At 49.4% G+C, this 25,469-nt stretch overlaps 1 protein-coding gene and 1 long non-coding RNA gene across 7 annotated transcripts in view; one reads left to right on the forward strand and one right to left on the reverse strand.

Moving 5' to 3' along the window:
- Positions 1–25,469, reverse strand: part of Uck2 (uridine-cytidine kinase 2) — a 63,039-nt gene that overhangs the window by 36,407 nt on the left and 1,163 nt on the right. For 2 of the 6 annotated variants that reach the window (XM_030243728.1, XM_030243724.1), the window contains exon 1: positions 25,325–25,468. The exons of 2 other annotated variants lie outside the window; for them this stretch is intronic. In XM_030243728.1, coding sequence (XP_030099588.1) covers positions 25,325–25,435 — 111 coding nt within the window. In that variant the 5' untranslated portion in view covers positions 25,436–25,468. Of the gene's footprint in view, positions 1–24,536; positions 24,655–25,238; position 25,469 lie in introns of those variants that run through there. 2 more of the 6 variants (XM_006497040.4, XM_030243727.1) reach the window with 2 other exon arrangements.
- Gm46170 lies at positions 7,561–8,233 on the forward strand. Its single transcript, XR_001779530.1, has 2 exons — positions 7,561–7,801; positions 8,116–8,233. It is a non-coding gene; the product is annotated as a predicted gene, 46170 (long non-coding RNA).

Below are 25,469 nucleotides of genomic sequence, written 5' to 3' on the forward strand. Positions count from 1 at the left end.
GTTTCTCTCTTTGGAGTCCCCACACATGCAGCTCAACTACTGCACAAGGAAAAGTGGACCAATACACGCATGTGGCTAGCAAAGAATCCATCATGCGCCCTTTCACATGCTTGCTTTAGCAGAACATCCTCTCTCCTGTGTCTGCTTCAGCGAAACCTTCTATCACAAGTCTGCCTTCTTTCACCTGTGTCCACTTCAGCTAAAGGCTCCTTCGTGTTCTTTCTATACAATCCAACCGACTTTCCAGAGAACCCTTAAGTTTCCACTTCAGTAGAGTACTGTCTAGCATGCCCAGGGTCCTGGGCTTAATCCCCAGCAAAGCCCCAACCTCTGCATGCACTCGCACAGACCCCAGAGGAGCTAATCCGTCTTGCACCGAGGCTTGCAGAGGCAGAGCAGACGGATTCCACCTCTCTGAGCCTCTTCCCAATGTTCCATTCTGGCGATAAGTTAAAGACATTCCCAGTGCACACACTCTACAGGCCTGCGTGTGCTCAGACACCCACAGAAACCCTGGAATGTGCAGCTCAGCTCACAGACGCTATGTGGGCTAGGCAGGACAGAAGGAGGCTGCAAGAGGAAAAGAAAGTCACTGAATATGTATGCAGGACAGTTTTGCTTCCTGCCGTGCTGGGGTCTGTCAGTGCTGAAATGTGTTTCAACTGTGGGTGCCGCTCTGCAGCAAGATGTGACGAAGCAGGAGCTGCTGCTATTTATAAATGTCTTATTTGGGGCCGTCTTTCCCGTAAAGTAACAGGCAATCCAGACAGGGACCGGGAATGGGTTTTTTTGTGGACTGAATTCAGAAAAACTGACACCTTGCAAATGCCCTCCACTTTGAGGCCTGCCGCTGCTAAGGGCTTCTGAACAGAGCTGGGTGGACCCTGTCTGATCAGAATCTGTCATCTGTCATCCCAGAGCAAACAATGTCTTTTTTCCCTCTTGTGTAAAACAGCCTAAAACAAGCCGGGCGTGGTGGCGCACACCTTTAATCCCAGCACAGAGGATTAAAGGAGGAGGAGGCAGAGGCAGGCGAATTTCTGAGTTTGAGGCCAGCCTGGTCTAGAGTCCTGAGTTCCAGGACAGCCAGGGCTATACAGAGAAACCCTGTCTCGAAAAACCAAAAACAAACAAACAAAAAATAAACCAACAACAGCTTAAAACAGGGAATTGAGGGGCTGGGGAGATGGCTAAGCAGTTAAGAGCACCGACTGCTCTTCCAGAGGTCCTGAGTTCAGATCCCAGCAACCACACGGTGGCTCACAATCATCCACAATGAGATCTGACGCCCTCCTCTGGTGTGTCTGAAGACAGCTACTGTGTACTCATATAAATATATGATATGATAAAATGTTAAAGGCCTCTTTAAAAAAAGAACATTACCCAAACTGAAACACAGAGAAAAAAAAAATTCAGAAGAAACCACTCAAGAACTATGGGACAATATCAATAACCTAATACATTTATAGTACATAAATGCTTTTTTAAAATTAAAAACAAAACAAAACAGGGAATTGGGGCTGGGTGTGGTAGCCCACACTTTTAATCCCAGCACTGATTTGTGAGTTTATATGAGGCCAGCCTGGTCTACATGAGGCCAGCCTGCTCTACACAGCAAGCTCAAGGCCAGTCAGAGCTATACAGGAGACCATGGCCTAAAAACAAAAAACAAAGTAGACTGGCAGTGTACAGCAGTGTGTTACAGTCATGGAGGACCTGCCTAGCACAGGTAAGACTTTGGCTTGAGACCCTGCAATGCAAGAGTCACGGGTGATTTTTGTCATCATCTTAATGCTGGAAATCAAACCCAAGTCCTCTGGAAGAGCAGCAGCCAGTGCTCTTAACCACTGAGCCACTGTCACAAACCCCTTAAAGGATTCCTAAGTGCTAGAGATCTATAAAGAACAACTGTGAGACGAGGACGCGACACAGTCGTTGTTGGAGTGGAAAAGGCGCTGTGAGGGAAGTGGGTGGGAAATCAGACCCTGGAGAAAGCTGTGGTCTTACGGTACCCCCAAGCCCTGGCCCTATAGCCTGATACCACCACTGTTTCAAAGCCTGCTCCCAGTGACCTATGTGATTCTGTGCTTGGGATTCACACAGATGCAGAATTGAGAGCCTAGACGACTAACTCACAATAAAGGGCAACATGGAAAAGAAGCAGGAGCCAGGATACTGACAGGGGGGTAACCTTGGCAACAACCTTGAAGAGAAAGATGGTGCTGATGCTTGAGAGATGTGTGCCCATTAGATCTGGGATCGTCTAAAGGGCCACCAGTTGGCCTGCATATACATCAATACTCCTCTGCACCGGTCGAGATGCACAGCCTCTCCTAGCCAGAGTGCATCAGGACAGACGCTTACAAACCATCATACTGCTCTATGAGGATGCCTGATGCACGCACTGGTCCTCAGATGAGACAAAGACAGACCAGGCTACAAGGCCCAGAAGGGACTCTCAAAGCTGTTCAATGCAGCTCTAAGGAAGGACACACAGCTCTCCAGCTATCAGGTTCTATTCCAAGCCATCGGGGGTCACCAAGGTAACCGTCTTACCTGTTAATCCAGCCAGTGTGTGGAGAGAAGCAGGTGTCGCTGACTACACCTACTTTACCTGGAAGACAACCAAGTTCTAGAGGCAAGGCCTTGCTTGCCAGAAGCCACTCAGCAAAACTCGGTGGAGGCTGGGTGAGAGACTCACACGTACACTGAGCCGCACCCTCTGCCGTCCACTGGGGAGCCCGGGGAAAGGTGCCTGGCGCCGAGCTTGACAATCTGAACCAGATCCTCGGAACCCACCTGGGTGGAAAGGACTGACCCCAGAGGGCAAGCCAGTGGATGCTCACACTGACACATATACTAATTAATGTAATTTTTAAGAATTGCTTTAATAAAAGCAACTTTTCCAGTTTTTCTGGCTTCCCTCACAGCAACATTTAAGGGCAAAGAAAGAAAAAAAAAAAAAAACTGTTTCCGCAGAGAAGAATTCCTTGCTCCTCTGCCCCCGATGGACCTGGTCATTTAGGGTCAAACTATTTTTAGTGTTGGGCATGGCTCCCTCACAGGAATCCAATTTGGCTTTCTTCTCCCCAGCTCCGCTGCCCCACTGCCCTGCTCTGCCTTGCCTTACCCCTAACATCTCACCCCGAGAGTAGTTGGGGGTATTTGGTACACAACAGATCCCTTCAGGATTGAATTACATAAAACCCTCTTCCCAAACAAACCTGGGACCCACAATTCAACCACACGCTGTAATGATAGAGCTCTGGCCTCTAGTTCAGAATCCCAGACCAAGGCTCTCAGCCACCTGAGCTCTCCCATCTGGTTTGCTGGCCAAGGGTTTAGCTCAAGAAAGCCACAATTGAAAGCTGCTCCTGCCCCCTTGCCCTTCCCTCCTGTGGGTAGCTACCGAGTGAATCAGTATTGCTCTTCTCACTCGGAGAAGCTGCCTAGGCACAGCTTAAGAAACCACCTCTCTTCCCTTCCCGCATCTGTATTTACTTCCCCGGTCCTGTCCACCTGCCTTTTCCCACGTCAGGCTCCTCCTGGACCTCGGCCAATAGGGCCACATGCTTTCCAGTGACCTCATCACATCTTCTGAAAGACGTGAAGGCTTCCTAACCATGGACAACCTCAGCTTAAGGACAAAGTTAGGAAAGGCGGCTGGTGTCACACAGTGGCACAGACCTGCTGGTCACCCAGTTTTTCTACCACAAAACCTGCCATAGAGATCGATATTTCTTCAAGTTTAACCTTGCCAGACACGGTGGCACATGTCTGTAATCCTGACACTCGGAGGACTGGGACAGGAGGGCTACTGGAAGAGACCCACGTTTTTATTTAAAAAAAAAAAAAAAAAGAAAAAATAAAGTTAAGCAAACCTTTCCCGACTCTTCTACGTTCAGAGAAAGCACGGAGTCTAAGATGAGCACCTGAGAGAACAAGTCCCCAGACAGACTGACCTCAGCGGCCACAGCCAGTGGCAGCCTGGCCTTTGCACTCAGGTCTCAGTAATACTACCCTCCTGGTTTGTTGCTTTGTGAGAGCTTTTTGTTGTGTTGTCCTGCGTTGTCCCCTGCCTCACCCTGTACTCCTCTAGACCCTGTCTGGGCACTCGAATGTAGAAACTGTGTAGTCCTACTAGAACTCAACAATCCAACCGCCTCTGCCTTTAAAGGATTAGAGGTGTGTACTGCCGCCGACACCACCCTCAAGTGGAAACGGATTCTTTGCAAATCACACGCATGCATTGGTCCACCTTGCACTGTGTAGTTGAGCTGCATTTACTCGGGCTCTATCATAGAGAGGAATGCACCAGCAAACATCTGGTGGTGTGCTGCAGCTTCATGCTGCTTCCTCGTCGGACTCTGGCTGATTGGCAAAGTGACGTCTGCTAAGACAGACGCGTGTGCCGAGGCAAGACCCGTGGAGGACACGAGATGTTTGGAGGGAGTGTAAAAGGCCTCTCTAGCCCCGTGGTTGTTTTTTTTTTTTTCCCAAACCTGATTTAACAGTTAAAATAGTCATGAGAATGTAACTATTAAGTATCAATTTAACCAAATCCCAACAGAATTACACATGGAAAAGGTACAAGTGTCAGGAAAGGATCAGTGAACTCAATTTCGGTATGGAAGTCAATAAAACCGTGTAATGCGGATCCCAGAGGCGGAAACGGAGAAATGGCAGTACAGTTGTTCCAGTCCTTCGTTTTGAAGTGCCAAGATAAATAAAAGGAGAAATAACCAGAAGGGGTGAAAGAAGTTCTCTGGGAAACAGGATGAGCTGGCACAGGACTGCTGGTGTTACAGGGCTTACAAGAACGGTAGCTGTCAAGAGTCATCACTACCACCACCAGGGCCACATCAGCTACCTGTCACTGTCACCAGCGTCGTCATCATCATCATCGTTGTGGTAGCCATCACCATCATCACCATCATGAGATGGTGCCCAAGGAAGGGCGGACGCTCCTGGCTACTGAGCTCCAAGCAACCTTTCCACTTCCTTCCCTGTCCACTGCTCTGTAATCTCCAAGTATGAATGCTCTACATAGACCAAACTGATATCTCCCTCAGAGATCCAACTGTCTTTGCCTCCATCGTGTGGATTAAAGGTGTGACACCAACAAGTCACATTCACACTGTGTGTTGCTGCTACAGCCTTAAACCCAGGCCTTGTAAGAGCAGACAAAGGTTACCCAGTGTGGCAGTGCCCTCCTTTTTATTCCTAGCACCCTGGAGGCAGAGGCAAGTGGATCTCAAGTGGAGTTCAAGGCCAGCCTAGTTTACTGTGTGAGTTCCAGGGACAGCCAGGACTACAAAGAAACCCTGTCTCCACCCACCCACTGCCAAAATGGAATGGACCCCATAGACTCATACCTTTGAATCCTTAGCACTACTTACAGGGACTAGAAAGTGTGGCCTGGGCAAAACAGGTGTGGCCTTGTTGGAAAGTGTCACGGTGGAGTGGGCTTTGGGATTTCAGACCTCAACCCCAGCCCAATGTCTCTCTCTCCCTGCTGCCTGCAGATCCAGGTGTAAAAACTCCTCCCGCTGTGTGATTCAAGGACTCACTCACATGTCAAGCCCGGTAGCAAGCATCTTTGCCAAAGCGCAGCACCCCCCACGCACAGCCTGGGACAGCAGTGGAAAATAAAAATGGCCAATTAGATGCCAGGCTGTCAGCTCTTCCTGTGACATCAGGCTCACAAATGACATCAGGCTCACATGAGGACAGAAGCCAGCGTGGCATCACTCTGTCCAAGAATCTCTTCGATATCATGAACTACAATCCAAACTGCCCTCTCTGGCACACCCGCACACACATACACACATCCCATAACCAATATGGTGCCCAAGGTCCTTGTCTAACAACACCGTTAACCCAAAACGTTAGCCCAACCAAACTCCACATATAGCTTCTGGAGATGAATGGCCCTTTCTGAAGCTCACCTGTGGGCACAACTGCCAGGCTAATCTAACTCATCTGCCCCACAGAGACACTTCTGGGAAGTGGAAGTACAAGGTCAGCCTCCTCCCAGGTGGTGGTGGCAGCGGGGCTCTGGCTCAGAGGTTTGGTGGGATTGGAGTTGTCAGCAGTTGGAAAGGGGTGGGACCTCCTCCAGGGAGGAAGACCCTCGGTTGGTAGTGGTGTCTCAAAGAGATTGAAGGTAGTTCTCACGGACTTGGCAAGTGCCTGTGAAAATGTGTAGATTTCAGGGCAAGCCTGGCATCTTCCCCATTCTCTGGTTTCCTGTTTCCCACACAGGTGTCCACCACCATGAAGCCCTTAGCGGTGACTCAGCCTTCAACTTCCAGCCTCCAAGCTGCAAGGTAAAAAAAAGCCCCTTTTCTCTATATAGTCCCTGGCCTTGGGTATTTTGTTCTGGCGCCAGGAAACAGACCAACTCAGTCAATTACATGGATGCTCAATTTTCCAGAAGGGATATCCTGGATATGAACTCTCTGCACAGGCATGCCACTTTGTCAGAATCCACAGAACATACGGATGGGAGGAGACACCTGCGGCGGTACTCGCCTGCTGGGAGACTGCTGACGAGACCAAAACGCTCCCCAAAAGTCAAGGAAACTAACAGTTCATGTAAAACAAGCTGGTATCCAGCTGACTGTTGCCTAGTCAGGATAATGTAATACTCAAGAGACATGATTCCCCAGGGAGACGGGTTAAGAAAGAAGAAGAAATGCATTTACCAAGGAGGATCACTTTTTTTCTACAGATGTAGAAAACACCTGTTTTACAGGTCTGTTCTCCCAGCACTCAGAAGGCTGAAGCAGGAGTTCAAGACCTCTTACACTTACACACACACACACCCCAAACACTAAGACTAGCTCACTTTGTAGAGAGCTTGCCTAGCATACATGAAGTAGGGCTTGATCCTAGCAGTATTCAGATGGCGGTGTGGGGGTACGAACCTGAAATCCTATCACTTGTGGTGAAGGAACCTGTAACTCTATAGTGGGACTTATCTAAGAGTTTAAGAACTGTACCTGTGCAGAAACGTGTCTGCAGCTGAAATGAAATCACCTGGGGGCTGGCGAGATGGCTCAGCGCTTAAGAGCACTGGCTGCTATTTCAAAGGTCCTGAGTTCAAATCCCAGCAACCACATGGTGGCTCACAACCACCTGTAATGGTATCTGATGCCCTTTTCTGGTGCATCTGAAGACAACTACAGTGTACTAATGAATATTAATTAATTTTTTTAAAAAAGAAATCACCTGATGGGAGAAGCCTTGAGGAACTCCTATCCACTGCCTTAGTTCCCCATTTGGACTTCCTACAGAAGATTTCCTCTTTGCTCACCAAAATGTTGGAGAATTTCTACCACCAGACCAGCTGCATACAGTCAACTGTCCACCAGACCAGCTGGGTGTACCACTAACTCCACTTTCCTGTAACCAACCTGGAGACAGAATCAGATATGTAGTTTAAGACCACCCCAGGGGTTGGGGATTTAGCTCGGTGGTAGAGCAGGCCCTGGGTTTGGTCCTCAGCTCTGGGAAAAAAAAAAAAAAAAAAAAAAAAAAAAAAAAAAAAAAAAAAAAAAAAAAAGACCACCCCAGTTCCACTCTCCCGACCTTGGATGCTCAGCTCAAGCCCTGACCCATGTACAGCTTGTGCTTCTAACCCAGGGCTATAAAATGGGGTTTCCTTGTTCCCCACTTGGGACCACAAAACGAGGGATACTCTCCTATGTTCACCATTACAGACCATTTTCAACAGCCAGACAACAGCCAACAGCAGAGCACAAGTTGTATAGGAGGGGGCTTGGAGCATCTCTGTGGTGTATGGGAGGGGCTTGGAACATCCCTGTGGTATATGGGAGGGGGCTTGGAGCATCCCTGTGCTATGTGGGAGGGGGCTGGGAGCATCCCTGTGGTGTATGGGAGGGGGCTGGGAGCATCCCTGTGGTGTGTGGGAGGGGCTTGGAGCATCCCTGTGGTGTGTGGGAGGGGCTGGGAGCATCCCTGTGCTGTGTGTGTGTGTGTGTGTGTGTGTGTGTGCACACAAGCGTGCGCTCCTCTCCAGCAACTCTACTTGTTCAATTTTTCCAGCAGCCAGCTTGTGCCTTGTCTTGTAAGGTTTTTTGTTTCTTCCAGAGCATGACTGATTATGGCACTGGTCGTGATAATTAACTCTACCTCCTTTCCCATCCCTGGATGTCAAATAGGGGAGATCATGAAGAACTTGGCTTCAGATATGAATCAGCTCGTTTTCTGTTTTGTCTTGTTTGTGAGTCTTGACCCCTTGGGCATCAAATGACCCTCTCATGGATGGGTGTCACAGATACCCTGCATATCAGATATTTACACTGCAATTCATAACAGTAGCAAAATTGCGGTTATGAAGTAGCAACAGCAACGAAGACAATTTTATCATTGAAGGTCACCACGACGTGAACTGCATTAAAGGGTCCCAGCATTAGGAAGGTTGAGAATATGTAGATCTGGCTGGCCTAGGAACTCACAAAGATCTGCGTACCTCTGCTACAACTAAAGGCCTGTGCCACCACGCCTAGCCCACATTAATTCTTTAATGGGTTCACCATTTGATACAGTGCTGGGACCACAGAAAATACAGAAGGTATGACTGTGGGCAAGCATCAGTGGGCAGTATCTCTCATACACCAAGCCCTGGTTCCATCTTAAGCATCCCGAGAACTGTGACGTGATGGCTGAGCCTATAGCTGAGCACTAGGGGTGCATACTCAGCACTCAAGACAAGAAAATCAAGGTCTTCCCTCAGTCCTGGGCCAGACTGTGGGACACATGAGGCTATCTCAAGCCACCCCAGCCAGCCCCCCACATAAACTGGTGAGCTGACGCATGGGGCATGGCGGGGGGGGGGGGGGGGGGGGGGATCACACTTACTTTCAAGGCCAGCCTGAAACAGACGCAATGGTGTACAGGAAGGAGTGGGTACTGAGTAAGTAGGGTCAGGGCAGTGACCTTAGGGACCCAACTTGACCCCGACCCCGATCATTCCCTCCACTTCCTGGTCACCATGAAGCATGCAGCACTTCGTTCGGCACCAAGCTTCCTCTCGGCTGATGCTCCTGCTTTGCCACAGGCCCTGTAACAGACTCCAGTGGCCAAAGTAAATGCTTTTCTCAGTCAAGTTCCTGGTCACAGGGTGACACTAACGAACACAGGATTCTGTGGCACGAAGGGGGACAGGAGGTTGTTTGTGGCCAAAGATCTTTCAACACACTAGATAGAGACTTAGGAGCTCTGAACTGAGCATAGGGCAAACACACACTCCTTAAATCCCCCATTCTTAGTGTTTCAGGCTTCCACTTCTGCTTTTCGCTTGTGGGGTCTGTTGCTCGTTCTGAACCTAGTGTCACCTATGAGGGGGCTCAGTTGCCAGTCCTTGTGGGCACTCACTACATTGCCCCTAGCAAGCTTGTGCTAAGCACCCCAGACCAGAGTCAGGTTTTCTAGCCCTCCCCGCTCAGTTGGCTGGACAGGCTTCATTCAGATCCAGCACCACCACTCTCTGGGCTATGGGACTCGAGGCTGCTTACTGAACTCTATGAAAATGGGGAACCATTACAGCAACCGCTCTGAGGGCTGAGGGGTTATGGACTTAAGAGATGTTTCTCCTAGGAAGAAACAAGGTCAGAGCTGGAGAGATGGTGTGGTGGGTAAGGGCCCCTGCTGCCAAGGCTGGCTTGGGTTTGATCGCCAGGACCCATATGGTAGAAGGAAAGAACTTTCTGCTCCAAGTTGCCCTCTGATAACATTCATTCTGTGGCATGTGTGCAAGCAGGCATGCTCGGGCAAGCACACACAGGCACATAATTTTTAAAAAGCCATGAAGTTGTTTTATAAAGAAGAAAACAGAAAGGAATGGTGTAATAAATGTATTAGAGGTTGTTTAGGCTTCACTGGTGTGTTTAGGGATATTTCCTTGGTTCGTTGGGACAGGGTCTTACTCTGAGGCCTTAGCTGGCCTGGAGCTGCCTGTGTACACTGAACTCACACCAATCTGCCTCCCTCGTGTGTCCTAAGCCCTGGGATCCAGAGAATGAGCTCCAATGCCCGGCTAGAGGGCAAGTGTGCGCATGTGTGTTTTAAGTGGATTAAGAGAAGAAAACCGGACAGGATTGGGCCAGGGAAAGGTTGTTCCTCCTAATAAAGTCAAGGGCTGTGTCACACCTCAAAACTGCTGAGCGCCAACAACTTCCTGAAACTCAAACATCTGTCCAAGTGCTCAACAGAAGAGCTACAGTCTCTGCTGCAGAAGCAGGGTGCGTTTAAAGCTGGCTTTTCCAAGAACTGGCATGTGAAGACTGACTTCTCAGATCTCAAATTCTAAAGTTAGAATGGGGGGGCGGGGCGGGGCGGGGCGGGGCCGGGGGAGTGGGGGCGGGGTTCAGGCCGACTCCACGTAAGACACTGAGAGAAACCTGAATACACTCTTCTCTCTCAAGGGCCTGGGCACCTGCTACGCTGTACAGACATAAGAGCAGTGTCCTTAAACTGGAAAGATTAAATAGTACAGAAGAAGGAACACCTAGGACGGGAATCCCAATTCAGATTTAAGTGGAGTGGCAGACACACACACAAGGGAAGAGGAAAGCTTAAGAGGGCTTTAAGAGATGAAGTGCCCGACTGGGCAAGCAGGAGGCAGAATGCAGAGCAGAAGCAGCTCTGACATCACAGGTGGAGGAGAGCCGAGCTCTGGGCCCTGGAAGCAGTTAGCAATGAGGATGGGAAAGGACAGGTGTGACACGTGCTAAGAGCTAGCCCATTACAGCCTTGGAAATGCCAAGGCCAAGAGCGGAAACCCAGCCACAAAGAATGCCCAGGGAGTGACGAGCAGGATCAGAGCTGTATTTGTTTAAAGATCACTCCCGCAGCAATGTGGAGAATGTTCTGGAGGGGGTCCAGGCTGCTGGCTGGGAAGCCAGCCACTGGAGAGTCATGCTGTCTGGAAATGATGGAAGCCTGGCTAAGATTCCAAGAGAGATTCACAAGTGGAACGGAGGGGATGGGCAGCCTGGATGGACAGACTGACGGGGGGGGGGGGTGGGGGTGACAGCAGCAAGGTGTCTCTCCCGAGTAGCTGAAGGGAAGGTTGCAGGTGGGACTGGCAGGATTCCAGGTCTCACACACTGAGTGGAAATGCAGGGTGACAGCTGAGGACACGGGAAGGGGGCTCGGGACAAGTGATGACTGAGCAGACTCCAGAAGGGAGACGCGCAGTGAGCCAAGGAGCTTCAGAGGCGGGACCCAAGCCCAAGAAGAAAGAATACACAAAGCAACCGAGAGAACAATGGGAGGCAGGAAGCCAGCAGCAGCCTGAGGGCGGAGGTTGGGGCTGGGGTGGGGGTGCACAGTAGACCGGTGGTTCTCGATCAGTGGGTCTCGACCCCCCTGGGGGAGGTAGGGTGACTATTTCACAGGGGCTGACTATCAGATATCCTGCTTAACAGATATTTACACTACAACTCATAACAGTAGCAACAAACATAGTTTTAAGGTTGCGAGTCACCCCAACACCACCACAGTTTGCAGCACTGGGAAGGTTATGGGCCACTGCAGTAGACGCGTCCTAGAGGAAACAGCACAGTCACGTGATGCAGAAAGGTGAGCTCGGCAAGCAATGGCTTCACAGGATCCAGAGACTGGGGGGGAGGGGTGGCAGGGGAGGGTGATTACACTTAAATCCCGCAAGGAAGACTTCCCCATTAAACTCTCTCCAGCTCCTCTTGATCTGCCCAGAGCTTACTCACGTGGCACTCTCTGACACCTCAGAGATCCCCAGCGCACAGTCAACCTTCACATCACATTACCAACTGAGGAGTGCCTGGCTGAGAATGGAAGCGCCCTCTTCCTTCAGGAGTAAGACATAGTCAATGGTTCGGGGGTCATTACGGTTTGTGTTGTATGTATCAGGGTCTTGCTATATATTCCAAAGTATATCCCCCAATTAAGCCTGGCAGTGGTGGCACATGCCTTTGATCCCAGCTCTCCAAAGGGAGAGGCAGGAGGATTGAGCCAGGGCTATACAAAGGAACCCTGTCTGGGTGGAGAGGGAGGTATTCCCCAATAAAACAAATAAGTACTGGGAATATGTTTAACAATAGACTGATCAGAGAGGCTGTTCTGGCAGCACACACACTGTAGAACATGAAGGCAGGTAACAGGAGGGCGATTGTTCCCGGTTTAGACACCACTGTGTATACACTGGGGCCGGTGTTCTCACAAGCCAGACCTTATCTCCTTTTCACAGATGTAGGGATGAGGTCAAAAGAACCAGATTAAAAACAGGCCAAGACAGGCCAGGAACTGGAGCCTGACAGAGTACAAGGCCTATGTTCCCTGTCCCCAACTCACCTGAAAACACTTTTGCCACAAGCCTGCGAGGTCTCCACCCTAACTGGGCACAGTGACCGATGCCATAAAAGCTTCCATTGGATTACAATGGAAGACCTCAAATCTCACAGTGAACACAATCCCCTGGAAGGCCTGGTGGTGTCCTCAGTGCGGGTGCATCCATCTGGGGAAACAAAGGGTCAACCCAGCTGCAGTGCTCTGGGGACTGGGGACAGCAGACCAGGAAGGTCCTGCGGCTTGCTCTTCCTCCAGAATGGTGTTCATGCCTCCCTCATTCAAATAGGGCGTATTGCTCCATAATGTTCTGCTCTCAAATGTTGGCTTTCCCCACAGAAGCGACAGAGTAGGGGAAATGCAGTCGGTGGCTAATCAAAACACCATGTTTGACCTCCAGAGATCAATAAGTCGTGAGAGCTATGGCACAGCTCCAGGACCAGTCTCCAAAATGGGACTTCCTCAGACAACCAAATATGGAACACATAAGCGTCGTGGGCTCTCTCCTGAGACAGAACGGCCACACTGCTTCTGTGTGATGCTGCCCCCAGCACACCTAGCAGAAATGGGCTTGTGAAGCCCCCACACATGCTGCAGGCCACATGCAGCCCCCAGTTCCAACCCTGAGCTCTGAGTCCTAGTCAGAAGTAGGCATTACCAATAGGATCACAAGTCCATTTGTGTGGGGAGAAGGGTTGTTGGGACTGGATCTATTATGTAGCCCTGGGTGTCCCGGTACTCACTAGGTAGACCAGGCTGGCCCAAAGTCACAGAGATACCTGCTTCTTTCTGCCTCCTTATTGATGGGATTAAAGGTGTGCTCCACTAAAACTGGTAATATTTTATCTTCTAAGTTTAGTGTGTTGCTAGGCAATCAGGCATGCCTTCACTAGATCAGAGACTTTAAAAACACACTTTATAAAGCTGTGTGTCATTTTGTATGGCCTCCTTTGGATGATTACCATATTTATATGTATTATAATGATACATAATTATGTGTATTATAAACTTCTATAAGATCCTACTAAACACTGCTACTTAAAGTGTCCCTTTTTGATGAACGGAGCACAAAGCCTGTGTAAACTGTGAAACATGTATAATGTGCTTTCCATCCTATTAGATGTGCGACAGTGGGGCTGGATGGCTCAGTGGTTAAGAACGCTTATTGCACGGGGCGTTGTGGCGCACGCCTTTGATCCCAGCACTCGGGAGGCAGAGACAGGCGGATTTCTGAGTTCGAGGCCAGCCTGGTCTACAAAGTGAGTTCCAGGACAGCCAGGACTACACAGAGAAACCCTGTCTCGAAAAATAAAAACAAAAAAACAAAACAAAGCAAAACAAAAAACAAAAAACAAAAAAAAACGCTTATTGCAAATGACCTGGGATTCATTACCAGCACCTACACAGCTCCAGGCACAGCTCTGACACCATCTCTGGACATCTTTGTGCCCCTGAATAACACAGTCCCCCGCCCCCACACCTCTCTCTCTCTCTCTCTCTCTCTCTCTCTCTCTCTCTCACACACACACACACACACACACACACACACACACACACACACACAGTAAATCTAAAAAGATCTGTCCGGTGGGCAGCAGGGGGAGGGGAGGTAGGTGCCCAACTCCAATCCCTGTTAGAAAAAGCCCCTGCTGAGACTCTCTGAGCTGACCGAAGCAGGTGGGTTTTTCCCAGGCAAGGCAGACCTACCTTTTCCGAGATCTTTGGGTTTACAAAATCTGTAAGTCATCTCTTAGGTTGAAGATGCCGTCCCTATTGATAAACATTCACTTAAACAAAATAGATGAAAACTGTGGTTCAAAGCCAAGAGGCGCTCAAGCCTCTCCTTCAGCTGAGTTCATCATCTCACTAACCGGAACATCAGATGGCACCTGGCCACCAAGCAAGCGCAGTCACACAAAGCTACGTGACTACGGGGGAAGGGAACCTCTCACGCTCCCCCTCCCCCACCCCGCCCTACCCCCAGTCCCCAAGAGAAAGCCCAAGTACGAACAGCACTATCCATATCTCCCAGCAGTCAATGAGACAAACAGGCTGAAATGCTCAACCAGTGTCTGAGGGCTCCAGGGCAGTTGGGGGGCGGGGGGGTGGGTGTACAAGCTCAGCATGATGTCCTGTGTGTTGAACCTCAGCACCACAAAAAAACAGAAGACTTAACTGGGCAGGGAAGCAGTGTGTCTTCAGCCGCGCTCTCTCCCAGCCGATGAGCACATGTACAGCGTACACTTCTGACTGGAGCAGTAGTGAAAGCCAAGAGCAAACACTCAGGGCAGTCAAGGAAGTGAGAGCTGCCATAAAGACTCAACTGCTAAGGCAATTAGGACTGAGATAACAGTTATCTCCTCCTAGCTAGGGAGAATACATCCTGGAGAAACAAGTCAACACAGAGGAGCCATTTACAGCCCTAGAGGCCCTTGGCATGCCTGGATGCAAAGGCCTTTAAAGGCAGCATTCACTGGAGGCAGAGGAGGCAAGGAGATCTGAGTTCAAGGTCATCCAGAACTATACAGAAAGGCCTACCTCAAAACACAAAACAATTGTGTTGAGGTGTGTGTGCATGCATGTGCACCTGTGTCTGGAAGCCAGAGGTCAAGGAAGTGTATTCTCCGCCATCACTCCTGACCTGTCACTCTTGGCCTGTTTTTTAGACAATGCCTCCCATAGACACTGAAGCTGTCTTGCTGTCTTGCTAGTTGCCCAGCACTTGCCAGTCTCCACCCCCAAGTACTAGGGTGGCAGGCACAGGTAGCCCCTCCCACTCTTACAGGGGTTCATGGAGAAAGGGGTTCTGGGAAGGATAAGCAATACATCATCTCATTAAGGAGCGGTCCGCCCGAGGCTTTAGCCTTGTCTTCCTGCGAACAGGATTTCCTTCGAGACAAGGTGATGGACAGACCCTACAGAAACCCACAGAGTTTCTCTGTGTAGCCCTGGCTGTCCTGGAACTCACTCTGTAGACCAGGCTGTCCTCGAACTCAGAAATTCTCCTGCCTCTGCCTCCCAACTGCTGAGATTAAAGTCCTGTGCGCCACCACTGTCCTGTCTAGCAAGACCACAAGACACCTACCCATAAAGAGACAATAGTGATGTTTTAATCTCCAGGAGCAGATCAGAATGTCTCCACCCAAAGCCAAAGGTCATTCTTTTGATCTGGAGGGCTAAGGAGGGGCAATTGTGTTTTCCTCTCTAGTGTTACCACAGAAACCAGCAGGAGATCATCGGCGGGGGAAGGGTACATTCGTTGTACCTGAGTGGCTCTAAATCACTATCTAGCTACCTACCAGGTTCCTCTCACTTTACAAAACCAGAGCCTGCCTTTCCTGCTTGAATCAACCCAGAGGAATGGTATGAAAGAAATACTCACAGATGCTACAGCAAAGCGAACGGGTCCCTTTCTGGGTATAGGGTTTCCCAGTCTTCTCTCTTCTAAGCAGTCAGCTGGGCACGGTGGCTGGGCACATCTACCTAAATCCCAGTGCCTGGCAGGTTAGAGGTGGGAACACAGGGCCTAAGGAGCAACCTTGGCTGCAAACTGAGATCACGCTTGGCCCAGGGTACATAACATCCTCAGAGGGCAGAGAAGGAGACAGCAAAATGGTTCAGTGGGTGAAAGTTCCTACCAAGTACGATTGTCTTAGTTCAATTCCCTCAGGATAACGTGGTAGAAGAAAAGAACTACTCACGAGCTTCCTTCTGACCGACACACAGTGACCAACAACTCGCGGTGACATAAATGTCTACACAGTTATACACACTAAATAAAAATATAATAAGTATTTTAAAGAAATAAAAACCTCTAATAACGTCTAATCACACTGATCAGGAAGGAGACACAAACAGACCACTGTCTCAGATCAGAGACACAGATCAGAGTGTTTCAGATCAGACACACAGTGGCTACACAGAGAGACCCTATCTCAAAGAAAGCAACAACAGAAATATAGTCTGAAAGAAATTAAAAATTATAACATGAAAGAAGGGCCAGTTAAAGGCTGAGACTGTGGCTAGTGGTGATTCTCCACCAAGCTTGAAGACCTGGGTTCAAGTCCCAGGACCCACAAGATGCATCTTGTGTTGATATCACAATATAAAACACAATACAACTTTAAGAGGCTCACGGTCTTATAAAAATTACAAAGATTTAAAAGCCCTCTAACTAGGGAGCTGGAGAAATGACTCGTCTCAAGCAACTCTCAACTGCCTGTCTGTAACTCTAGCTCCAGGAGTATCTGACACCTCTAGCCTCTTGGAGCACCCACACAAAAATACACACACATAATTGAAAATTACCAAAATACAAGCTTAAAAAACCTGACTACACACATTAAATGAAAAAGAAAAAAGAAACTACACTATAAAATAAGCATCACAGCCGGACGTGGTGGCGCACGCCTTTAATCCCAGCACTCGGGAGGCAGAGGCAGGCAGATTTCTGAGTTCGAGGCCAGCCTGGTCTACAGAGTGAGTCCTAGGACAGCCAGGGCTACACGGAGAAACCCTGTCTCGAAAACCCCCAAAAAAAAAAAAGCATCATTGGAGCTGGGGAGATGGCTCAGCTGTTAAGAGCACTGACTGCTCTTCTGGAGGTCCTGAGTTCAAATCCCAGTAACCACAAGGTGGCTCACAACTATTGGTAATGAGATCTGACGCCCTCTTCTGGATTGTCTGAAGACAGCTACAGTGTACTTACATATAAATAAACTTTTTTTAAAAAAAGCATCATTGATTAATATTCTTAATAACAAAACCATGAACTGATTTGAGGGCTGTCAATCACCCTCTACCACTGTTCAAAATTTTCAAATCAAGCCAGGCCTGGTAACACACCCTCCAAGTACCAGAGATAGGTAGGTTGACCTTAGCTACTAAGTTGAAAACGCTGGCTGCAAAGGCCCAGACTCAACACCAGGACCTGCCGTTGGAAAAAGTTGTCCTGACTTCCAGGCTTTTGACATGACACACTGGTGGTGCACGCCTTGAATCCCAGCTTGCCAAAGGCAGGCAGATCTCTGTGAGTTCCAGGCCAGTCTGGTCTGCACAGCAAGTTCCAGGATAGCCAGGGCTACACAGAGAGACCCCATCTAGAGACCCCCAACTCCCAAAATAGGGCTTTCTTTTACTTGGACTTTGGAAGAGTTAATTCAGCAGCCACTAAATCAATGTTCAAAAGACTGAACAGATCCAAACACTTAACCTCTAAACTGTTATCAACAAGTGACCCAAGAATCAGAATATCAAACATGATTTGGGCGGAGGATGCGCCAAGCCCTGGGTTCTATCCCCAGCACCACATTTAAGAGAATGTGGTGGCAGCACAGACCTGTAAGGCCAGCACTGGGGAGGTGCAAGGAGGGTCACAAGACTAAGGTCATCACCAGTTACACAGCAAGCTCTATCTATGCCAGCCTGGAATGAATGAGGGTGCAGCTCAGCCAGGGAGATGGCTCAGGCAGGTACAGACCCTTACGGGAAGGCCTCAGGATGTGGTAAGTTCAATCCCCAGATCACAGCTGGTGGAAGGTGTGAACCAACTCCAAGTGTGTAGTCCTCTACCTCTACACACATGCCATGCACACATATATTCTGTGTATGCACACACACACACACACACACACACACACACACACACACACAAAATAACTTAGAATAAAATAACTTGCTTGGTTTCACCTGTCACATTTTTAAGGGGCTTTTTTAAAAAGTGTGTGTGTTGTGTGTGTGTATGTGTGTGTGTACGGAGTATGTGAGCACACACGAGCTACAGCATACATTTGAAGGTCAGAGGATGATACCGTTCAGGAGTTGGTTCTCTTCTACCCTGTGGGCTCTAGAGCCCAAACTCAGGTTGGCAAGCCTGACCCCACTGAGCTATCTCACAGTGCCAAAGACATATTTCAATCACAAATATTTTAATTAAGAACCAAGACATTCTCTACCACTAAAGAAATGCTTCTAAATGGCTCACCACTTTTTCTTCTTCTTCTTCTTCTTTTTTTTTTTTTGGGGGGGGGGGGTTTCGAGACAGGGTTTCTCTGTGTAGCCCTGGCTGTCCTGGAACTCACTCTGTAGACCAGGCTGGCCTCGAACCCAGAAATCTGCCTGCCTATGCCTCCCAAGTGCTGGGATTAAAGGCCTGTGCCACCACTGCCCAGCTGGCTCACCCCTTTTTTTTTTAATTAAAGATTTATTTATTATATATATGTAAATACACTGTAGCTGACTTCAGACCCACAGAAGAAGCATCAGATCTCATTACGGATGGTTGTGAGCCACATGTGGTTGCTGGGATTTGAACTCGGGACCTTCAGAAGAACAGTCAGTGCTCTTAACCGCTGAGCCATCTCTCCAGCCCCTGGCTCACCACTTCTATCCTTTCATAATTCCTATCGTCATTTCACAAAAACATATACTTATAATTTGCATATGCCTATGATTTCTATATTAAATTAGATGATCCAGTGATAAAGCTGACTAAATTACTGAAAGGGCAAGAAAAGCATAATCCACTATAAGTACCCTCTCAAACACTTTTAATTAACAAAAAAATTAAGGGCTAGAAAGATGGCTCAGGGGTTAAGAGCACTGGCCACTCTTCCAGAGGACAAGTGTTCCAGAGTTCCACAACTGTAACTCCACCAGGGGGTCTGACACACTCTTTATACACTCATTCAGGGAAAACACCAATACACATAAAATAAACTTCTAGGGCTGGACATGGTGACGCAGGCCTTTAATCCTAGCACTGATCGAGCACACAGGATGTAGATCTCTGAGTTTCTTAGCCAGCCTGATCTATAGGGAGAGTTCCAGGACAGCTAGGACTATTAAAAGACAGAGAAACCCTGTCGCAAAAAGCCAAATAAATGAATTTGAAAGACCTAAAAGACCTTGAAGTTTCATGATCACCGTCACAGAGCCCACCAGCAAAAAGTCCTATCTCAGCATTTTCAGTGGCACTCCCAAATGCAAGCTGTCTGCACCACAGGAGCTAATAAAAGCCAGACTCTGAGAGAGAGTGAGAGTCCACCGTCTCCTTCCACCAGGTCTGAACATGTGTAGGCTACTGACACGCAATAAATAAAGTATAAAGCAATATTCTACAAAAAAAATTACAGTAAGTTGGAGACCACACAGTTCACTAAGATGGACTGAGGTGACCACAGGGGGTGAGCATCAGAAAAGACACTCATCCTAAGAATAAAGGAAGGGCCTCCATGAGGAAAGGCAACAGGGCTGCGCTGCTGCAGGAGGCTTGCTGCTGCAGGGGGCTTCCCTCCACACTGCAGTGGAGCACTGAAGTAAATGGAAGGTTTTCAGGAGGTTGGGGGTGGAAGCTCGGCATGCCTAGAGGAGTGACTGAAAAAGAGCATGGAAGGGCAGAGGGCACCGGGGACAGAGCACTGCCTGTCAAGACCAAGGCAGGAATTTGGGAAGTGGAAAATACACAGTGCACGCAGCCCAAAGAACAAAGCCCACGCCCGGGGTCCTGGAAGCACCTCACTGGAAGACTATGCGATGAGCCATCCGGATAGAAGGGGAGCAGCCATGGGGAGCAGCCGAGGTTCCAGGAATAGGGCAGGGGACACCAAGATGAGATGACGAGGCCCCACAGCATTCTGAGGGCGTCCAAAAGCAGGTGCTGACTCACAGTCAAGCTGAGCTGACGTATCAGTCCACACCTCAGTGGGGACCAACTTGTCCTGCATCCCTAAAAATACCTTCAAGGGGAGGTCACTGCTACCGGAAAGCTCAAATGAGGCAGAGTCAGAAAAGCTGGGCCCGAGTCCCACCCCGTTTCCGCTATCTCTTCTACAAAAGCGCCTGACCACACACCTATAAAGTCAAAGAATGCAATTCTCTCATGACAAAGCCTCATGATGGGAAAGCAGAATGGGCTACGATAAGCAAACAGACATGGGGGTGGGGGTGGGGGACCCTCTCTCCTTATCCTTCAGTTTAAAGTCAAACGCCTTTAATCCCCAGGGGCTCAGGGAGGCAAGGCAGGCAGATTTTTGTTTTGTTTTGGGCTTTTTTTTTTGGTTTTTCGAGACAGGGTTTCTCTGTGTAGCCCTGGCTGTTCCTGAACTCACTCTGTAGACCAGGCTGGCCTCAAACTCAGAAAGCCACATGCCTGGGGCTGGAGAGATGGCTCAGTGGTTAAGAGCGCCGACTGCTCTTCCAAAGGTCCTGAGTTCAAATCCCAGCAACCACATGGTGACTCACAACCATCCATAACGAAATCTGACTCCCTCTTCTGGAGTGTCTGACGACAGCTACAGTGTACTTACATATAATAAATAAATTTAAAAAAATATTAAAAAAAAAAAAAAAGAAAGCCACCTGCCTCTGCCTCCCTAGTGCTGGGATTAAAGGTGTGCGCCACCACGCCCGCCCAGCGGCAGACAGATCTTGAGTTTAAGGCCAACGTGGTCCACAGAACAAAGACTAACCTTGTCTTGAAAAACAAAATATCATGCCTCCCTCCATACACCTCAAAAAACGACAGCATTTCAGTCCTTCTTACGGAAACTAGACTCTGGAGGAAGCAGCAGTCTATCTAGAGCCAAGCATGGTACAGGGCAGGATGCAGGTCTGACGGAGGCAGGCGGGTTCTGATGAAGGAACTGGGTGACGAGTTCCCTTCTGGAAGCAGTTAGAACAGCGTTGCACCAAAAGCCACTGTAGACAGGGACAGGAACAATGGCATCAGAAAGCGGTTTAAAGACATGTGCAAAATGAGCTGTGGTCCTCAGCCCAGGGCCATAGCTGAAGGAGGAGGGGACTGGCACTCTAGAGTTTTTGACCTGGACCCTGGACCGTGGAGAGACGTCCATGTGGGTGAAGAGGGGAGGGACAGCAAGAGCAGACACAAGGAAGGCCATCTGAGATGGTGTGACAAGATGCAGATCCATAGGCTGTTTTTACTGGTCAAGGGCAAGAGTGAGGCTCAAGAGGGAGGGAGGGGACCATACTGAAAACGATACTTGTATACAGAGGCAGGCAAGTGGGCTGGAGGGAGGGGACCATCAGGTGGGCTGGAGGGAGGGGACCATACTGAAAACGATACATGTATACAGAGGCAGGCAGGTGGGCTGGAGGGAGGGGACCGTACTGAAAGCGATACGTGTATACAGAAACAGGTGGGCTGTTGGGCAGGCTGCTGGGCGCTGGTCAGGTCTGTTTCTGCCTCCCTGCCAAAGTTATTTCTTGCTATCATCCTGCACCTATTGTTTAGGAGGAAAATTAAAGTCTGGCTTTTGATACTATTAGGCCAGAAAAACTTTGTCACCCACCACAGAGAGTGGCTTCATGTCTCTGAGATTTAGGAGAGAAATCTCAGAACCTTTATGTATACAAGGCAAGAGGGTTACAGTTCCTGGTGCATTTTTTAAATTTTGGTTTTTGGATTTTTTTTGGGTTTTGGTTTGGGTTTTGGTTGAAACAGGATCTATGTATCCCTGGCTGACTGTTACACTGCATCCAGCTTAATGTAAGGGTCTGGATCCTTTTGCATATATGTATGTGTGTACCACATCTGTGCCTGGTGCTTCCACAGGGCCAGAAACTGATAGCAGATCCCCTAAAACTGGGGTGCTAGGGATCAAACCCCAGTTCCTCTGCAAGAGCAGTCAGTGCTCTCAACTGCTGAGCCATCGCCCCAGCTCCCCACACCCCCACTAGGAAACGTTAAAATCATCCAACAATGATTTGGTTTGTCTGCCTGGTAAAATTTAAATTTCTTTTTTCTTTTTCTTTTTCTTTTTTGGTTTTTTGAGACAGGGTTTCTCTGTGTAGCCCTGGCTGTCCTGGAACTCACTCTGTAGACCAGGCTGGCCTCGAACTCAGAAATCCGCCTGCTTCTGCCTCCTTCCCAACTGCTGGGATTAATTAACGACGTGCATCACCACTGCCTGGCAAAATTTAAATTTCTAATTCATCTTAATCTATAACAGAGCAGAGGATGCATATATTCAGTTATCCTAGCACTTGGCCGGCAGAAACAAGGCAGTCATCAGCCTGGACTATATAGCAAGACACTGTCTCAAAAAATAAAATATAAAACATCATCATTAGAGCTGTAATCCAATATTTTTGGTTTTGGTTTTTTGAGGCAGTTTCTGTGTAGCCCTGGCTTGTCCTGGAACTTGCTCTGTAGACCAGGCTGGCCTTAAATTAACAAGAGATCTGCCTGCCTCTGCCTCCTGAGTGCGGGGATTAAAGAAGTGGGCAGTTACCTTTATTTGCCTTGCACAAACTAAATAATTTAGTCTGAGATAAAATATTTATACACTAAAGAGCCACAACATTGAGACAAGGAGAGTCCCATAGGAAAACGTCTCCTGTCACCAAGTGGTTCAGAAGGAGACCAAAAAGGGAGAAATTTATCAGATTTATGGGGCAGGGCTGCAGGGTCCCTCCATTTGCTCTAGGTTATATGGCTGTCCCAAAATGAAGAGTCCCAGTATTCCTTCCCAGCTATCTCCATACAGTCCCTGTCCCATGTGACAGCGGGAAGCTGTGCTCTGGCTTCATGTCTTAGCTCTTAAGCAAGCCCCGCAACAGAGACTGGGCATGGAGGCTTCTCTAGTCCCAGGGCAGCCACTAACTACACCATCTGCATATGTGATTAGCTGGGCCTCCCTTCTCTCATCTACATGAGAAGACAATGCAAGTGCAAGCAAGCTCCCGAGTTACACCACCTCCACCCAAAAGCAGACACCTTAAAATGGGTAATTAGATTGTTGGGCTCTGGAGTCTCCTTGAAAACTGTCATTTTTCTTGACCCCTTTGTCCCTTTCCAAATTCCTTTAGCAGGAATGTAAGATATCAGCCTGCCATACTTCCAGCCCCTACTGCACCAGGTTTTGAGCCCCACAGGAGACCCAGTTTGTTCACACTGACTTCAGAAAAAAAGGGGAAGAAACATCCAGTTCTTTAGTGGAAAGACACTACGGACTGGAAAAAAAATTGTGACATAATTACACACTGACTACAATATGAAATTTTTACAAGCCCAGCGCTCTTTTAACTTTCTGAGACAGTGGTTTTGTTGCCCAGGCTGGCCTCATACTCTGGTACCATATGAAGCTGGACTTTTTTAAAAAAATAAATGCACACAGCCTGGTGTGGTGGACCACACAATTCTTTAACAAGCCATCATATGCCCAAAATGTACATTTTGAAAACTGCACGATGAGACCCTTCTTTCATTAGGGTTTCCCTCTTCTTCCTCCTGGATAACAAGCAGGTCGGCAGAGACCTGGCTACACCCACAGTGGCTAACTGGCCCTGCCATTCCAGCTATCTGAGCGACCCATCCTTAAAAATCAACTGCAAATACAGTAGAATAAGATAATACAGAATGTTTATCTGTGCCTCTGGTGACTGAATTATTTAAGTGACTACCAAGGTCATTATGTTTCTAAATGTTCCACTCATCTTCAAGTTTAAAGTCTCTTCCTGCCGGGCTGCCAGGCAGTGGTGGCACCCGCCTTTGATCCCAGCACTTGGGAGGCAGAGGCAGACGGATTTCTGAATTCGAGGCCAGCCTGGTCTACAGAGTGAGTTCCAGGACAGCCGGGGCTACAGAGAAACCGTCTCGAAAAACCAAAAACCAACAACAACAACAACAAAAAAAGTCTCTTCCTCACTAAGAGGGCTGACTGGACTTTAGGCTAATATTACCCCAACTTTTCTCTGGAAATACAGCGATGAATTCCTCTACAACAGGAATACTGGAAAATGAACAGTGCGGCTGAGGTGATTCCAAAAAGAGCTGATGAGGGGCCCTAATAGGAATGGCATTCCTAGACGAAGAACATATTGAAGAACATATTTTTTTTTTAAAGTTTAGCTCGTTAACAGGCAAAAGGCGGGGGGGGGGGGGACCCTAAGTTCCGATACCTAAACAGCATTTCAGAATCCTAGCCATGGAAGCTAAACTAGAGGCGAAATTCATCAATACTGGAGTCTGCGGCACACAACGCCGAATCTGGGCTGCTGAGCTAAAGTACTCCAGACCTGGAGGGAAAATACGTAAAAATCAAAATGGAGGAGGGGCCAAGGAGAAATGGGCTGGAAGCTAAAACCTCGTGGCGCGTGGCGCGCGTCTCATGGCGCCATCCAGCCTTCCTGCTCCACGCTGCCCAGCCTTGGGGACTCACCATCCGGCCTCACCAGCGGCCGCACGCGGCGCCCAGCTCCCTCGGGCGCCCCTCATGGAGCCCGAGCGCCCACTGAACTTGGCGGCTGTTAAACGGCAGGCGAACAAGCAGCCACATCCTAAAAGGGAGCGAGGGGGAGTAAAGAAAGAACCATCTGGGAGGGCTCCACCCTTCTCCACCTGCAGTAAAGACCCGAGGTTAAGTCAAGTCGCCCCTCGCTGCCGTGCAGGAGAAAATACAAAGGAAAGAGGTTCCTCGCAAAGTCAGACTCGGTAACCCCTTCCCTGCGATCCAAGGAGCGAGCGACCCGGACACCGAAGAGCATGGAGCCTGTACAACTTTCTCACTGAGACTGATGCGGTTTTCTCTTCTAAGCATAAAAGACAGCAGCCCCTGCTGTCATCCCATCCGTGACTGTGCCCATCGAGCTTCGGCTCTCCCGGAAAGCCCTGCAACCCCCAGGTGGGCTCCCGGCAGCGGGCGCGCCACCTCGCGCATCCCGGCCAGCCTCGCAGCCCACAGGCTTGGGCCGGGGCCAGGGCCAAGCCGGGCGGAGGAGCGTACCGGGGCTCCGAGGGAAGCCCCGAAAGCCGGGTCCTTACACCCGACTTGCAAAACAATAAGCATCCGCTTTCCGCCCCTCCCCCACAAGACCCTGACCACGAGTCACAGCCGCCGCCGGGAACCAGCGAGGGAGCGCACCATCCCTGCGGGGGACTTGTAGGAGGAACCCGCATCCTGGACCCTCGGTCGCCCGGGTCCCCCCGCTGGTCCCCAACGCCGCGCACCGAGCCTGCGCGGGGTCTGGCGGCGCCGGAGCGCGGCGGCCCGGAACGAGGATCCCGCGGGCCACGCGGTGGCAGGCTGCAACTGACACGGCCCGCGGGCGCCGGCCACATGCGCCGCCCGCCGTGCGAGCAGGGCGCGCGGACT

Source organism: Mus musculus, chromosome 1 (assembly GCF_000001635.26).
Source record: "Mus musculus strain C57BL/6J chromosome 1, GRCm38.p6 C57BL/6J".
Taxonomy (NCBI): domain Eukaryota; kingdom Metazoa; phylum Chordata; class Mammalia; order Rodentia; family Muridae; genus Mus; species Mus musculus.